The sequence below is a fragment of the Narcine bancroftii genome, chromosome 1 (assembly GCF_036971445.1).
Source record: "Narcine bancroftii isolate sNarBan1 chromosome 1, sNarBan1.hap1, whole genome shotgun sequence".
In the NCBI taxonomy this organism is placed as follows: Eukaryota; Metazoa; Chordata; class Chondrichthyes; order Torpediniformes; family Narcinidae; genus Narcine; species Narcine bancroftii.
The window spans coordinates 282,060,097-282,075,123 of NC_091469.1; the positions used below are offsets into that span (position 1 = coordinate 282,060,097).

The 15,027-nt window shown below is 41.5% G+C and overlaps 1 protein-coding gene across 1 annotated transcript in view; it reads right to left on the reverse strand.

Annotated features, from left to right (window-relative positions):
* Window positions 1-1,034: 1,034 nt before the first annotated feature.
* LOC138745029 (zinc finger protein 774-like) overlaps window positions 1,035-15,027 on the reverse strand; it is a 28,458-nt gene continuing 14,465 nt past the window's right edge. The window contains exons 4-6 of the mRNA XM_069902113.1: window positions 7,198-7,377; window positions 5,932-6,101; window positions 1,035-4,985 (exon numbers count right to left, since the gene is read on the reverse strand). Of these exons, the coding sequence (XP_069758214.1) occupies window positions 4,968-4,985; window positions 5,932-6,101; window positions 7,198-7,377 (368 nt within the window). The 3' untranslated portion in view covers window positions 1,035-4,967. The remainder of the gene's footprint in view (window positions 4,986-5,931; window positions 6,102-7,197; window positions 7,378-15,027) is intronic.

Genomic DNA, 15,027 nt, shown 5'->3' on the forward strand with positions numbered 1-15,027 from the left:
TAACTCTATTGTCAATATCAGGGGTGAATGGTCCGATAATATTCTAGCTTTATATTCTGTTTTTCTTACTCTTTCTTCCATACATGCTGATAACAGGAATAGGTCTATTCTTGAGTATGTTTTATGTCTACCCGAATAATATGAGTATTCCTTTTCCTTTGGGTGTTGTTTCCTCCATATATCCAAAAGTTGCATTTCTTGCATCGATTTAAATATAAATTTGGTTACTTTGTTCTTTCTGTTAATTTTTTTCCCTGTTTTATCCATGTTTGAATCCAAATTAAGGTTGAAATCCCCTCCTATTAGTATGTTCCCTTGCGTGTCTGCTATCTTCAAAAAAATATCTTGCATAAATTTCTGATCTTCTTCGTTAGGTGAGTATACATTGAGTAAATTCCAAAACTCCGAATATATCTGATATTTTATCATTACATATCTCCCTGCTGGATCTATTATTTCCTCTTCTATTTTAATTGGTACATTTTTACTGATTAATATAGCTACTCCTCTAGCTTTTGAATTATATAACGCTGCTTTTACATGTCCTATCCAATCTCTCTTTAATTTCTTGTGCTCCATTTCAGTTAAATGTGTTTCTTGCACGAATACTATATCAATTTTTTCAATAAATTTAGCAGTTTCTTCCTTTTGATTTGGTTATGTATTCTGTTAATATTTAAAGTCATATAGTTCAATGTAGCCATTTCATACTTTGGTTATCTTTCTTTTCCGTTTCCTCATCATCACCTTTCCTTCTTATGCAATTCTGCTTTCTTGTTTTGAACATTTTATAAGACAACATTTCTAACACATCAAACATTCCCCTTATTCTCCTATCTAAAATCTCTTTAACCCCATTATCCCCTCCCCTTCCTGAGCTGCCCTTTATCGCTTGTCGGGCAACCACATCTCCCCTCTCCATTTGGGTTTGCGAATACACTTGCAAGCGTCAACTGATTTCGCAGTGACCGTAACTCCTCCCCACCCAGCCCCCCCGAAAAGATTTCAATTTTCATATATAACAAAGGTCACTCTTTTAATTACCTCCTTACTTCCTCTCTTCCCTTTCATTTCCTTATTAATTCTTATCTAACCTCTATATATTCTCCCTTAAATATGGATACACTCATGTACACACATATACACATACACACCTATATATATCTATCTATATATACACACATACATATAGTTCGTGGTCATTTTTACTCTCATTACATGTCTTCATCTCTCTGCCTGTTTTGTAGTTGTTCTGCAAATTGTGCTTCCTCTGGGTCCGAGAATAGTCTGTTTTGCTGCCCTGGAATAACTACTTTAAGTACCACTGGGTACTTTAGCATAAATTTATATCCTTTTTTCCATAGGATTGTTTTTACTGTATTAAACTCCTTTCTCTTCTTCAAGAGTTCATAGCTTATGTCTGGATAGAAAAAAAAATTTTGACCTTTGTATTCCAGTGGCTTTTTGTCTTCTCTTATTTTCTTCATTGCTTTCTCCAATATATTCTCTCTTGTTGTATATCTTAAGAATTTTACTAAAATGGATCTTGGTTTTTGCTGTGGCTGTGGTTTTGGGGCCAATGTTCTATGTACCCTTTCTATTTCCATTTCTTCCTGCAATTCTGGTCTTCCTAGGACCCTGGGGATCCAATCTTTTATAAATTCTCTCATATTCTTGCCTTCTTCATCTTCCTTAAGGCCCACTATTTTTATATTATTTCTTCTATTATAGTTTTCCAGTATATCTATCTTCTGAGCTAACAGCTCTTGTGCCTCTAACTTTTTTGTTAGATTCTTCTAATTTCTCTTTTAAGTCCTCTACTTCCATTTCTACGACTGTTTCACATTCTTCCACGCTATCCACTCTTTTTCCTATATCTGACAAGACCATCTCTATTCTATTCATTTTTTCTTCTGCACTTTTAATTCTTTTTATTTCACTAAATTCTTGTAATTGCCATTCTTTTACTGATTCCATATATATATATTTTTTTTTAAAATATATCCATTGTCTTGCCTTTCCCTTCTTCTTCCATTTCTCTATGTTCTTCTTCTTCCTCTGAGTTGGTCATCTGTTGTTTCCTTGTTTTCTTTTTACTCTCTTCTTTCTTGTTCTCGTTGTTTTCTGTGTTCTCTTTTTGTTGCTGTGTTGCAGCTGTCATCCACAGCTACAGAGATCGACTCCGCAGGTGTGGAGATCAACTCCGCAGTTGTTCCCCCCTCCCGTCAGTGTACATTTTTCATGCGCCATTGCGCACTTTTACTTGGCTCCACGAGCCATTTTTGTAGTCCCGAGCTCGGGGCCTCAACTGACCTTAGGGAGCGGCTTCTCTCTCTGCGGCGGGTCTCCTCAGACAGGTAAGGCCTTCACCTTCTTCCTCCGATGTTCTTTCTTCTTCTCTTCTTCCCGTTGTTTTCGACTTTTCTCTCTTCGCTGCCATTTTCTTCCCACCTTTACTTTTACTTTGTTTTAATTTTTATTCTTGTACCTTTGTGTTTTGTGTATTTTTTTTACACTTTTCGGGAGAGGGCTGGAGTTCCCTGACCGGCCACTACTCCATCACGTGACTCCCCCCAGGTTGTGAGATTTCTTCATTAACTTGTCTGTTGTAAGCTCTGAGCTACAAAAATTACTTTACAATTTGTTCTCAGTCTTTTGTTAGTCCTGCCTCCGATTCAATGACACAGGAATAATCACCAGCAGTATTTTCCACATCTAATGCTTCATTTTCATCCACTTCTGATGAAAATAATTCCTTCAATATTGTTTTAGATGCCTTTATTTTCACATTGATCTATTTTTTCTTCAGAACTGATTTTCTTATTTAGTCTTTTGCTGTTCCCACAACTCATCAACTTTCACAACTGAAATCCTGTTGACACTTGTCTCTAACTCCTCCTGAGCAATAAAATTCTTTCCTTCTCAAGGTTCATTAACTGTCCACCCAAGTCTAGTTTTAACAGCATAAGGTCCATCTCCCCTAATTCCTACTACATCTAGTGTAGTGGCCATTTTCCATCCATCCCATATCCTGTAGGATGATTCGCATATTACCAGGCACTTCAAGATCACTAATGTTTCCATATCTTCCATGGCATTACAACCTCCTCTTAAAAAGAAAGTATATTCTTGTAAAGCCCTTGCATCATTTGGTTTTAGTGATGATCATTTAAGAGCTTTATATTTATAAGCAAAAGCAATTTGATGCTTATTGCCAAAATTCTTTCTAGTAAATACTTAGCTCTTTCAAATCCTCTATCTGAGGACATATGTTGCCAACTCTTTACAAGTGTCTTTGGCTGTTCTTCTGTGAACATTACCAAATAATAAAGACAATCTTCAGGGTCGAGACACTTGTTTTAATATTGCATCTAAAAGATCTCATGAACATTTGGTACTGAAGTGGGTCTCCTTCTTGGGCAAAGAGAGAGACTGTAGCTGAATCAACGATGCAACAATTTCATTGCTTCTTCTTGTGGATAATAGTTCATTGTCCTGTTCACCACCTCTTGTAGCAGGTAATGTATCTGGAAACCTCACCGGAGTAGGTTCACCCATAGTTCTGATATTTGACTCGAATCCCAAGGAAAATGCAGCATTGGACTGAACACAAGCCGCAGCTCTGTTAGCGGATTTTACCATTGGTATATGTGGTTTGGCTACACCACACTGTGGGAAGATTTGTTCTTGTACCCGTGGTGCCAAGATTTCTGGCTCAATAATTGGTTTTGTTTTCTGTGGATCTTTCTTAAAATATTGTTCCATACTGATGGCGACTAGCATCAAATCACACGAAGCAGAGTGCAGGTAAAAACGCTAGTTTTAATAGGCTAATATATACTGCTCGGTCTTGAGGTCTGTGCAAGCCTAGGTCAGAATGAGGGGGGATGGTCTCCACTGGTTTACATATGCAAGGTCACCAGGTACCCACACTAGCTGAAGATGGACAGCAAGCACTTTATTATCATGGCTGCAGAGACGTTGGGTCATGGGATAGTAAAGGGGAAGCGTGAGTATTCATCAATGGCATTGAAGAAATAAACGTTCCTATTGTAGGAAGGGAGCAGGCCTTTAAAGTCAAGGCTGAGACGCTTGAAAGGCCTGGTAGCTTTTATTAGTGTAGCTTTATCTGGTCGGTGAAACTGCGGTTTGCACTCCACACAAATGGGGCAGGCCCTGCTTACCGTCCGTACCTCCTCTAGTGACAATGGGAGCTTTTGGGCCCTTATAAAGTGGAAAAGCCTAGCAACTCCTGGGTGGCCCAGCTCATTGTGCAAGCTCTGCAGCTGGGACATATGGTTAAGGGCTGCACAGGTGCCTCTGGACAGTGTATCTGGCGGCTCACTGAGCCTCCCTGGGCGGTATAGAATATCATAGCTATACATAGACAACTCTATCCTCCAGCGCAAGATCTTATCATTTTTTATCCTCCTCTGTTCTGATTATCGTGACAAGGGTGAAGCATTTACAGGCCAGAAAGAGTCTCCAATGCCTCACTGCTTCCACGATGGCTTTTGCCTCCTTCTCCACTACTGAGTGTCTTACCTCAGATCACTGCAGGGTCCATGAGAAAAAGGCCACTGGTCACCCCTCCTGGTTCAGGGTGGCAGCCAAAACTATATGAGGCATCAGTCTCTACCTGAAAAGGGACTATCTCATCTATGGATCACAGGGTTGCTTTCGCAATCTGATCCCTATCCTTCATCTCCTTAAAGGCTTTGGTAGCTGCTGGGCTGAGAGGAAAAGTTTAGGCTTCTATAAGTGGGTGGGCCCTGTTGGCGTAGTTGGGGACCCTCTGTACGTAATATGCGAAAAGCCCCAAACATCACTTTAATGTCTTCTGTGAATGTGGAATTTGGAGGTCTAGGAGCAGGCGCATGCGGGCAGGGTCCAGGTTAATTTCCCCGTTCTGCACCACGTAGCCCAGAATAGCCAGCTTCCTAGTGCTGAAGATGCATTTATTCTTATTATATGTCCTTTGCTGTCTGAAAAAAAACGTTAGATGTTAGTGTCATGGTCAGCTTGCAAGTGGCCGCAAATCATAGCATTGTCCAGGTATGGGAACACCGCCTGTAAGTGGTACTCATTCATTATGCGGTCCATCTCCCGCTGGAACGGGGATACTCCGTTGGTAATGCCAAAGGGGAGGTGGAGGAACTGGTACAGCCTACCGTCCGCCTCGAATATCCGGTTGCTCTCTCTAATGGGCAACTGGTGCTACGTTGCCTTGAGATCATTGGTGGAGAACACTTTGTACTGGGCAATGCTGTTTACCATGTCCGCAATACGTGTAAGCAGGTAGGCATCCACCTGCATAAATTTATTGATCGTCTGACTATAGTCCACAACCATGCGCCACTTTTCCCCAGACTTTACTACAACAACCTGTGCTCTCCAGGGGCTGGAGCTCTTTTCTATAATGCCCTCCTGCAGGAGTCTGCGGACTTCTGCTCTAATGAACTCCCTGTCTTTCGGGCTGTACCTCATGCTCTTGGGGTGCAGTTGGGAGTGAGGTGTGTGAATAACGGGGGTGGTTCTATATTCAGGGCCATAAGGTTACAGTGTCGTCTATTTCTAAGGAGTAGTGGGGGGAGCAACCCATCATGCACTATTGTGATGCTTTTCAGCTGGCTCTGAAAGTCCAGCCCCAGCAGTACTGGCGCGCAGAGGGGCGGGAGCACCAGCAACTTAAACCCCTCATACTCTGTACCCTATATCTCCAGTATGACCTTGCAGAAATATTTGACCTTAGTTACAGGTTTGTTGAAGCCAATAAAATTTGGTGGTCACTCGGGTATACTTTTAACGCAAGGCATTCTACTAGGCCTTGCTCTATGAAACTCTCTGTACTCTCACTATCCACAAAACAATTTACAGTGGACCCATTAATCTTAATACTAACGGTCATGTCCGATAAATCTGTGGACTTGCCTGATTCAATCGCAGTGAGGCCAGCATGACACGTCCTCCATTCTGGTAGGAGTCTGCATCTTGGTCATAGTAGCATTCGGCATCGTATTCGTCACCCAGATGTGATGTCCCCTGTCCAGTGTCCCTTTCCCAAGATGGCTGACAGCACACGGCACTCTGCTTCTGCTTGCCTGTGGGGGGAAGGAGAAGAGCTTTCCCGCCTCTCATTTGCATGAGAGAGGACTTTGGCAGGAGCCTTGAGGCTTCTGCAGACTTTCGCGTAATGCTCCTTCTTTCAACACCTCGAACAGTCCTTCTCCCTAGCCGGGCAGTGAGCTCTGGGGTGCTTTAGCTGCCCGCAGAAAGGGCATTTAGGGCGCTCCAGTGGGGCTGCTGCTGGTATGTGCTGCCCTTGATCACCTGTGTATCTCTCCCTGTGAGGGGCTAACGTCCAGTTCTGAGTACTCCTCTAGTTCCCTCCTAGAGTTCTCCAGACCCTCCGCAATAGTTTCTACCTCTTCAAGCCTAACCATCCCCTTTTCCAGAAACCTTTGTCTTATTTCTGTCGATCTGACTCCGGCTACAATTCTGTCCCTTACCAGGTCATCCACATACTCTTGAGCTGATACTGCTTTAAAAGTACAAGCCCTCGCCAAATCTTTCAGCGCAAGTATTAAGTTTCTAACAGACTCCCCTGCCTGTTGCGACCTGGTCATAAGCCAATGCCTGGAGTGTAGCTCACTGTGCCCTCTATTACAGTGTCTCTGTAGAGTGTTCATCGCTTCTTGATACGACTTAGAGTCCTGTATTAATGAGTACAGGTGATCTCCCAGCTGAGCTAACAGTAGCATCAGCATCTCCTCCCTTCACCCCCGCGTAATTTAAAAAGCATCTCTGCCATTGGCTGAAGTGTATGCTCGCTCTGGGGTTTCTGGGATCCAGTTCTAGTCTGTCAGGCCTCAGTACCTGGGTGAACCTCAGCCTGTGGTAGCTGGGGGTGGGGGGCAGGGCACGTACTGATCCTGTTCTCTCACCCATGTGGTCACCCGGTCCTGCGGAAATGCGGGACTTCTCTGGGGAAATCGGAGATGGTTGTGGGTGGCTCTGGGGTAGTAGTCCATCCCCACAGTCCTGCCAGTAAAATGCGATTGGTAGGGCAACTTTCCTCACCCCTTCCACCCGCGCATGGCATGACTCTTGGTCGTACACCAGGAACCCTGTGGGCTGCACGGCCGGTCCTGGTCCCGGCGAGCTAGTTAACAGGCAAGGCTCTCAGCCACTCATTACCTGCTCCAGGATGCTTCTGCCCCTTCCGTAGTCCACCATGACCACTGGGTGGGTCCCTCTCTCTCTCGATCCCGATCTTGCAGCTCTTCGTCCAATCTGTTTCTGGCTGCACGTGCACGGGGCCCATCTCTGTTCCTGGGTCGGGACTCGGCTGAGTCGAGGGCTGGTGGGGCATCCATTCTGGATATATATAAGCTTATTAAATTGATGGCGACTAGCATCAATTCACATGAAGCAGAGTGCAGGTAAAACGCTAGTTTTAATAGGCTAATATATACAGCTAGGTCTTGAGGTTTTGCCTCTGTGCAAGGCTAGGCCAGAATGAGGGGACATGGGTCTCCACTGGTGACCTAGTGGTCTAATAACATACCACCACACCATCATACACTTTAGGTAATCTACCTCTAGTACCAGATACCTCAGAACCTGCTAGTGCATTTGACAAGGAATCAAATACAACGATTCTTTTTCTCAATTCCATCTGCTCCTCTTTCTTCCTTCTCCGCTCGTCTTTTTTCCTTAGTCGCTCCTGCTTCGGCTCCTCCTTTTTTTAAAAACTATTTAAGATTTTCAAATTACGTACAAACAATACATAAAAATAATAACAAAATAAACTAAACTAAAACAATATAAACCCACCCTAATCCTCCCTCCCACCCTCAGCATGCCCTGCAAGGGGAGCAAAAAAAAATCAATCAACAACAAACAAACTATATAATGTCTTAAGATATTTCTAAACCCATACATTCTAAATAGGGTGACCACATTTGAACAAAAATGAAGAATAATTATCGTGCAAATTATAAGTTATTTTTTTCCATACAGGATCTCAACTCATTGTGCCAATGATTCATATTTACTTCTACATCATCTTTCCAAGTAATTACAATACACTTCTGTGCTACTGCTAATGCTAGACTAAAAGCTATCTGAAACTTGTCCAACCCCAAACCGGTCAGTGAAACAATATAACCCAACAAAAAAATTTCTGGATCTAATGGCAATCTAATCCTAAATAACTTTTCAAAAAATACTCTAATTTTTTTCCCCCCAAAATGGTTGAACTTTACCACAAAGCCAAACTGCATGTAAAAATGTTCCAGTATGTAATCCACATCTAAAACAGAAATCTGAATGACTAAATCCATATTTTTTTCACTTTCTCAGGGGTCAAATACAACTGATGTAAAAAATTATAATTAACCAAACATTAAGTAATTTAATCACCCTGTCTTGGCACATCACTTCCAAGTCTTCCTGAGGTATATCATAAGATAAATCACCTTCCCATTTATTTCTAGATTTATTTAAATTTGGTTTATCCATACCATTTTGCAATAAAGCATATATAGCAGAAATAAAACCGTTTTTAGATATATGTGAAATCAGAATCTCAAATTTCGTTATTTCAGATAATTTAATTTCTCTTCCATAATTATCCCTTACCAAAGCTCGAACTTGATAATACACAAATAAAGAATTAATTGATATTCCAAATTATTCTCTGTCCATTAAAAGAAAGAAACTGTCCTTCTTCAAAACAATCTTCCATCACTTTTATACCTTCAGATTCCCATGCCTTTAAATACCTATTATTCATCAAAAAAGGAATAACCCTATTTTGATATAATGGAGCTTGAATTGATATCTTACCCTTCGTACCTATAATAGAATTCCTTTTAATCCAAATCCCTAATAAATGTTTTAAAACAGTCATGTTATATCCCTGTAATAAACCAGAGTCCCACTTAAATATAAACTGGTGAGCCTGAGACTCAGAAATACAGAAATACAAGCTAGTTCCATTTTAGCCCAACTAGGAGGTTGCGTAATATCCAACATTCTATTAATGAATTTTACTTGTGCAGTTTCATAATATTTTTGAAAATGAAGTAATTGAAGTCCTCCTAAAGCATATTTCCACATCAATTTCTGTAATGGCATTCTTGTCAACTTCCCCTTCCATAAAAACTTCCGTACTGCCATATTCAAATCTTGAAAAATTACTTTTGGAAGTGAATAAGGAATCAATTGGAAAAGATATTGAATATGTGGGAAAATATTCATTTTAATACAATTTACCCGACCTATTAATGTCAATGGAAGATCTTTCCATTTAATCAAATCCATCTTAATCTTTCTCAATAATGGTACATAATTTAATTTTTATAACCATTACTCCTAAATTTTTAATTTTATTGGACCATTGTAATTTTGTAATCTGTTTACATTCACGATAATCTCCATTTGAAATTGGCAATATCTCAGTTTTATCCCAATTTACTTTATACCCAGATAAAGCACCATATTGCTCCAAGCATTCTTGCAAATATTTAAAAGATTAAATATATCAATACATCATCAGCAAACACATTAATCTTATATTCCTCATCTGCAACTCTTATCCCTTTAATATTATCATTTTGTCTGATTGCTGGTTCAATGACCAATACAAACAGGACTTTTGACAATGGTCAACCTTGACATGTTGATCGTGTTAACTTAAATGGCGAAGAGGTTTGGCCATTCATCACCACTCGATGCATTGATCAACATAGTCAATTGAAGAATATTATCAGAGACATACCTTCTTAATACCTGCCTGTACTGATTGAGGTAAATATTTGGCAAGTCTATTCATCAATATTTTAGCTATTTCCTTATAATCTACATTTAATAAAGAAATTGGCTGATATGAGATCACATTCAATGGGTCTCTGTCTTTCCTTGGGATTACTGTAATTATTGCACTTGAACAAGATTCTGGTAATCATTGCTCATCCGTTATTTGTTGAAGTACATCCATAAATATAGAAGATAAATCTGCATAAAACACCTTATAAAACTCAACAGTGAATCTATCGTCCCCTGGAGATTTCCCATTTGGCATCGCCTGTGTAGCTTCCTTAATTTCAAAATCTGTAAATGGAGATTCCAATTCTTTCACTTCATCTTCTCATAACACTGGCAGAGCTAAAGCAGATAACAAAGCTTCAGCTCCTCCTTGGAGCCACTCCCACTCAGCTCCTCCTTGGAGCCGTTCCCACTCAGCTCCTCCTTGGAGCCGCTCCCACTCAGCTCCTCCTTGGAGCCGCTCCCACTCAGCTCCTCCTTGGAGCCGCTCCCACTCAGCTCCTCCTTGGAGCCACTCCCGACTCAGCTCCTCCTTGAAGCCGCTCCCGACTCAGCTCCTCCTCGTGGCCGCTCCCTCTCTTTATAGCTGCTCCTGCTCTGTGCTTCCTCCTTTTTTTCTGACATTTATCCTTAAGCCATTCATCTTCTACACCAAAAACAGCCTTTTAGGCTCTAATTTTAAATGTGTTGATGTTATACTGGAAACTCTGGAGCTTGCTCTTGAAGAGCTTTGTTTGCTTCTCCTGCTTTTCACATTTGACACCCTGTCACCTGCAAGTATTTCTTCCGGTCTTCTTTATCCAATTTGAATTGTACATGCGTTGCATCTTCAGACTGTTCTTCATCCCCTTTTGGTGACACATCTTCAGCATTTCCACGTTGCTGTCTTCATATTCAGTTGTGTTTTGCAATAATTTTGCAATGACTTCATTCCCATCAACTGGCTTCTTCTAATGCCAGCTTCAGTCTTGCCTTTAGAAGATTTTTATTTTCACTTGTATCTCGATTCCAGTGGCTCAGTTCTTCTCTAAGTTCTGCCATCTTCATGTCTAATACGTTGCTCAATAGCAGAAGCAGCTGCTGCAGCCATTTTTCCTCGCCCTGTTTCACCGTCCTTCCAGCACACACAACAACCAATTCAACAGCCCCCAAAGGACTAGCGGCAGCAAAATCCAAACTGTGTTGAAACTTTCCACAAATACACAGGACTCCACAGACTGAAACCGATCACTTCTAGAAGATGTAATGTGTTGATATTACAAACGAGTTTCCACAGCAGCATCTGTCAATAATATCACTGATTTTCAAGAAGTAGCTTCACTAACATAATTATGAGACATTTTGCTATTAGATTAGAGACTTTAAATCACTGTCTGGCTGTTACTCATAGAGCATGGATAGAGATTACAAACAGCCCCCAACTTGAGGCATTTCCAAGATGGCAACATATAACTTTCAATTGCAATCCAAAGCTCAGAGAGTTTCTACCATCTTCCAATTTTCTATTCCAAACAATAGTAGTTTTAGTTGAGTGATCCAATATAGCGATCCAATAAACAGTCACCTGAAGGCGGTTAAGTACCTATTCGTGAGGTGTTTACAATTAGTTTCAATACAAGCCCAGATAATTTATTTTCAACACATAAACTTGAAATTATCTTTCTTAATGTCAATACAAAATATTCCTAAATAACATCTGACCAGATGCTCCGTGAATACCGAGTAATATCAGTGTTAACGTTTAACTAAAGTTAAAGGCTCCAACCTTAACAATGTCTGAACTCCGATCCACGCCAAACATTACTACACATGCTCTAAACACCTGAATGCACTGAGCATGCTCACAACATCAAAGATGGCCCCACCCAGCTAAAGCGCACTTAGGATGCCTCGAGCAGCAACGGGGACCAACAGTAGCCGACCTCACAAGAAAGGTAAACTAATTAAATATGGTGTCTCTTTTGTCCCCGACAACCAGAGAACGCTGTTTCGTCAAGTTATCCTTGTAAAATCAGATGACAATAAACTTGACTTGGAAAAAAATGCTGAGTTACTAGTAACTGCTGGAGGCCAGAGCAATGTTTTGAGCCAAACCATTTTATTGATCCTCGATGACGGTTTCTGGCCTGAAACGCTCAGTTATTTTTTTCCCCCACTGATGATGCCTGAACCACTGAGTTTCTCCACCCACTTCCATCAGGTAGAAGATATCAGAGCATCAAAATCAGGGATGTCCGGCTGGGAAATAGCTTCTTCCTGCAGGCTCTATGAGCTGTACCTTGTTACTGAATAAATAATTCCAAAATATTTACACATAAATGCAATCAGGACAGGGTTCGAATCCCACACTGTCTAAGGAGTTTGTATGTTCTCCCCGTGTCTATGTGGGTTTTCCCTGGGTGCTCTGGTTTCCTCCCCCCTCCAAAACGTATATGATTTGTAGGTTAATTGGGTGTAATTGGTCGGCACTGGTGGATGGGCCGAAAGGGCCTGTTAACGACCGCACTGTATGTGTAAATTTAAATAAATAATTTGGTCCAGTGAAACACTGTTTGTTCTGGTTGAATCAGTCAGATGACAATAAACTTGAACCTGTGCAACGAGAGGGTTAATGACACATCTTTTGGTTTAAAATGGAGTTGTCTGCTCACAGTCCTCAAAATGAGCAGGCATGTTAACTGGGAAGATCAACAAGTCAAGTCCTGATTTATGGGGTCCATTCGGCCTTGAAACCTGCACACAGGACATAAAGCACTGTGAGAAGATGAATTAGGTGAACAATGTAAGGCCGGTTTTTCACTGTTGGTTTGGAGAGTTATGGCCTACTAGAATGTGTAGATTAGGAAAGAACCACGGACTCTGATTAGATCAGTGTGAGTAGTGAGCAGGTTCTTTCAATGTCTCAACCTGGAATCACAATTGGTGCCAGTTCGTCTGAGTCTCTTCAAGCCACCATCCCAAACCAGAGTCCACGATGAGAAGGGCATTTTGTTCTGTTGATCTTTCATGTTACTCACTGCTTGTTACCACATTTTTACACCCTGGAAGTATATTTTCTCTCTCATTAATCTGAATCCTTGAAAACCTGATGAATTTATCTCCTTACAACTTTCTGTCTGTCCCTTCCATTACTTGTTAGATATACAGTGCGGTAACAGGCCATTTCAGCCCATGAGCCTGTGTCACCCAATCATACCCAATGGACCTACAATCCCTGGTATATTCTGAAGGGTGGATGGAGACAGGGCCCAATCTCACAAAAGTGGTCATCTGGCTTTGGAGACAGTGCCAAGGTTAACCAGGTTGATTCCAGTGAGGAGGGATTAGGTTGGCTTCAGTCTCTACTCTTTGGAGTTTCAAAGAACAAGGAGGGATCTTATGGGGAGAAGATGAACAGAAATTCTTTCAAAAAATATACCTTATTCACAATAAATTATTTACAAGTAAAATGCTCAAGATCTTTTATATTTCTAGTATCAATCATATCAATACATTTTCATCATTCTACATTTTACATACCCCTTTAACACCTTGCTGTTTCTCCCCCTCTGTTGCTTGAGGGAGCTGGTGCCTGGTGACGGACAGACTCAAGACTGTGGTCCTTCTCTACAGCGCTCTCGCGTTGGCTGCACCAAGCCTCAGTGTGGAATGAGCTAATTGGCAGCATTCCCACACCAACATCTCCGTGTGCTGAACGGCCAACAGGTTTTGGGCCAACCAAAGAGCGTCTTTCACCGAGTTAATTGTTTTCCAGATGTTCTGGATATCAGTCTCACAGTGTGTCCCTGCTAACAGCCTGCAGATCAGAGACTCCTCTGTCATGCTGCTGTGGGGATGAACCATGACATGGATCCTTCTCCACTCTTTGTAAATCTACATTCAGTAAAGAGGTGGGCAACAGTCTCAACCCCACCGCAGCCATCTCAAGGACAACGTGCGTGGAAGGTGATGTTCTAGTTGTACAAGAAGGATTTCATTGGGAGGGCTCCTCTCCCCACCAGCCAGGCCAGGTCCTGGTGGTGGTTTGTGAGCCATAACAATGAGGTATTCCACCAGATGATCTGGACGATCAGCTCAGGACCAATTTTGTGGTTAAAAGTGTTTTTCTGTAACAACTTTTCCACAAAAGGAAGAGATGATAGAAGCAGGGAGGTTGTTTCCACTGGGAGCTGATACCAGAACTGGGAACAGAGCCTAAAGATACAGAGGAGTAGATTTAAGAGAGGGATAATGAGGATAATGGCTAGAAGTGCTGGAGGAACCCAGCAGGTCATATAGTGTCCATGGAAAGCGATCGGCAGTTCGTGTTCCAGGGCCTGAGCCCTTAATTATGCCAAAAATCTGGCAAATATGCAAATAAGGTGGGGTGGGGTGAGAGGTCAGAGGCTGAGAAAGATGCTCTCTGATGGGGAAAGGAATGGGGGAAGAAGGAAGTCAGAGGGATGGGGGAAAGAGGGGGGGTGACTGAAAATTGGAGGTCAATATTGGCGCCATCTGTTTGGAGTTAAACTAGAACATCTGCAGATCCCGGGATTGAGTGCAACATACAAACTTCCTGGAGAAACTCAGCAGGTCATGCAACATCTGTAGGAAGTAGAGGACCATCTGAGGCCTACAACTGATGTTACCCTTTACTTCCTAAGATACTTGATGACCTGGTGAGTTATTCCAATGTTTGTGTCTCACCATTTGGGTGGAACTGGAAATTGGATTCTCGCAGAGTGGTGAATCTGTGGAATTCCCTGCTTATTGAAGCAGAGCAGGTTGCCTTGTGGAAAGTATTTAAGACACAATTGGATATATTTTAAGGAATGGGGAGATGTGGAGCTGAGTCCATGGGCAGATCAGCTATGATCTTATTGACTGGGAGAGCAGGGTCAAGGGGCCAGATGGCCAACTCCTGCTTCAGTTTCTTTTATTATCTCTTGTATTTCTACTATTCCAAATGGCTCTGTTAATTTATTTTGTTCCTCTATTTGTAGTTTTGGTAGTTCAATTTTAGTCAGAAATTCATCTATTTTCCCTTCTTTCCCTTCGTTTTCAGTTCGGTATAATTGTTCATAGAATTCTCTAAAGTTTTCCTTAATTTCTTTTGGATTATATGTAATTTGTTTGTCTTTTTTCCTTGATGCCAATATCATTTTCTTAGCTTGCTCTGTCTTAAGCTGCCATGCTAGGATTTTGTGCGTTTTTTCA